The sequence below is a fragment of the Raphanus sativus genome, chromosome 9, assembly GCF_000801105.2.
Source record: "Raphanus sativus cultivar WK10039 chromosome 9, ASM80110v3, whole genome shotgun sequence".
In the NCBI taxonomy this organism is placed as follows: Eukaryota; Viridiplantae; Streptophyta; class Magnoliopsida; order Brassicales; family Brassicaceae; genus Raphanus; species Raphanus sativus.
The window spans coordinates 4,653,456-4,656,489 of NC_079519.1; the positions used below are offsets into that span (position 1 = coordinate 4,653,456).

At 30.1% G+C, this 3,034-nt stretch overlaps 1 protein-coding gene across 1 annotated transcript; it reads right to left on the reverse strand.

The window, feature by feature from the left end:
• Positions 1-2,683: 2,683 nt before the first annotated feature.
• LOC108827285 (kunitz trypsin inhibitor 2-like) lies at positions 2,684-3,034 on the reverse strand. The gene has a single exon (XM_056994303.1). It carries the CDS (start codon positions 3,032-3,034, stop codon positions 2,684-2,686), a length of 351 nt encoding a protein of 116 aa, XP_056850283.1.

Consider the following 3,034-nt stretch of genomic DNA (forward strand, 5'->3'; position numbering starts at 1 on the left):
ACTCAAGATACATTTGAATGGGGCCTATAATTTTTCAAATTTGATGGCCTAATATTTTCACAGTTCTTATACTTTGTTAACATAAGAAAAATAAAATGGATTCTAATCAAACATGTAACATAACAAAATACTGTACATGTAACATAATAAAATACTAGATTCTAACCCGCCCGACTGGGCGGGTGTTATTTTTTTCAACAATATAACATTTATAATTTCTTTTGTTTTGGATATGTCGTAAAACTGTTTTGTACGTGTTTCTATATGTTAGAGTGTGTTCATTTTGTATCCTTGTTTGATATATAATAGATAGCGACATCTTTTTTTTAAACGGATCATCTATTCTATTAAATTTATTAATACAATTTATTAACTTGTATGACTATCTAAATGACCACAATAAAAATATATCTAAAATACAAATTTATATTAGTTTTTGGATTTTAATTTTAATCACATTATATTGGGTTATCTTATTGACATTCTTTTATAAATGTTATTTTATCGATTGTTTTTACAAAACATACAAATATAAAAAACATTATTAATGAAATTACCACTAATGGAGAATTATATATATGTATATAGCATAATATAGTAGATCTTATAAGAAAGAAAGAAAAATTTGTTAACAATTGGCCCATTTAAAGGAGAAACAAAATTAAAATCCGTTTTGATAGAATATGGCCTGTTCAATAATAATTGGCCCAATTAGAAAGCTAACTAATTAGTGTAGGAAAAAAAACTGTTAGACAAACGATCGACGAAAAAAAATCAGAACGATACTCTCAATTAGGGTTCTTTACTCTCGGAGAAATCTCTCTACTTTTTTCATTGTTCAGATCAAGATCAAGATCAAGATTTAAATCGTTTAATGTTTCATCAAGATGCAATCAATGGTGAAATAGTATGCACAGAGGTATTTTTTTTCTTTATTTCGAAGCTAAATCCGTACGGATTGAATGGTCTTAATGTCTATCTGTGTCTAATAGTTTCCACTGTCTGCACTTTCAGATGAATATGATCAGTAATAATAGAGATCGAAGATGTGAGTTGAAGATCAGTCTCGATTGGGGTGATGTGGGATGTAATAACATAGAAGCAACCGGATTAAGCACAAAATGGATCATAACATGATCAAGATAAGGAAGATTAAAACCACAATCAAGAATATATAACAGAAAGGTAACGGCTTATTTCTCTGTTTTGTATGAATATAGATTTGATTAGATCCTATTTGATCTCTGTTTCTTCTATGGTTTAACTATGATTAAATTTCTGAACTGGAACTTTGATCTCACTGTATTTAGTGTTCTGTTTTGATAAAGAGCTAGTGTCGGGTATATATATATATATATATATGGAACCGTATTTTGATCAGAAAGTATGATCTGTTTTTTTCTCTTTAATTGTTATATGCGTCGTCTTGCTTCTGTTATCATAGTTGAGCAATCATTGTTTTAGTATAGTAGATGTTGTGCGTAAAGATCTTAAAGTGTGATGAGCTTATTATAATTTGATTGAGTTTATTATCATTTTGGAATATCACTGTAATTGTTTTTCTGTGATTGTATTCTTATAGCAACGGATGTTAGTGATAAAACACAAATATTTTTGTATTAGTATCTGGTGTGATATAGTTTTCAATATATCCTTTCGTGCATAGCTAAATTGTATTAAATTTTTGTCATTTGGTTTCATGATATATACAATGGTGGAGAGGCACAGAAAAAACAAAGGTTTACAACCGAAGAAGAGCATTACCATACTTCTGAAAAGAAGGTTAGTAATTTATTTTTTCAGTTTTTAAGTGATATGTGCAGATCAATGATAGGAATTATACGATATCTAATAACCTTCTGAAAAGAAGGTTAGTAATTTTTTTTTCAGTTTTTAACAAATCTTTTTCTGTACTTTGAAATGTATTACGTGATTTTAGGATAGTTATAAAGAGAAAAGATCTGATATTTAAATACAAAATGCCAAAGTATATTCTTTAATATACCGTAAAATATTAAATATTAATTAAATATATTAAACGATTATCAAAAAAAAAATTATTTGGTGTGAGAAGATGTAAAAATAATAAATGTGTGTTGTTTGGTGTGTTTCATGTGACGAAGATGCATATTGAAGAATGAAGAATTTATGTTATTGACCCAGGTTGTGTTCTAAGAAACTGGTATGGTGATGTTATTGAAGATTTCACAGTTACAATGGATTATGTTATAAGAAAAGTAGAAAACCAGTGAGATAGGCTGTTCGTTGTTCATGGATTTTTATTCTTTTGTGATGAACATAGTGGCTACAGAGAGGATATGCTGCTATGATGTGATGAAATGAATTGATATAGATGTGATCGATATATTTTTATTTGAGTTAGGTAATGTTTATAGTTAATCTTAATAATAAGATTAATATATGGTGGTCGTTTGTGAGGTGACTAAATAATTGAAGTCACGTGTTTATATGTAACGTTTAGTATATTAAAGGGTCCGCTTATAATGTTTAGACCTTTAATTAAAAGGTCCAATGTGATTTCTAAATGGTAGATAAAAATTGTACTTCTCTTTTAATAGGGAAGATTTGATGGTTTTCTGTACTTTAATAAAAAGAAATTGAAAAATAATTTTTAGAGCTAATAAAATTTTATTAGTATTAAGGTTATTGTAAAGTTTAATTTTTAGCTATCATTTAAGGTCCAAATATTTTTAGTTTCGCATTGGACCCGCAATATCTCAGAACCGGCACTGGATGTGTCAATGGTGTATCGGCCGAGAATGTTTGGATGATATCCGAAGCTAACCGGCACGCCCGTTTGGTAGGGAAGAAGTGTTTGGCTGATGCCAAGTGGACAAAGCCGATCTATAACAGTGGAAGCTGGAACAAGACCTCCCCCGTTGCTCTTAACGGGCTGGATGAAGTATTGTGCACCGACCCTAACGGGATTTCCGTTGGAGTCCTTCACCTCCTCAAGGCCGTGTGAGCAGACAGCTGCAGCCAACAGGAATGTAACGAGAAAAGAAGACTTCAT

Excerpts from the sequence above, each read along its gene's own strand:
- LOC108827285 (XM_056994303.1), bottom strand. The coding sequence starts at position 3,034 with ATGAAGTCTTCTTTTCTCGTTACATTCCTGTTGGCTGCAGCTGTCTGC.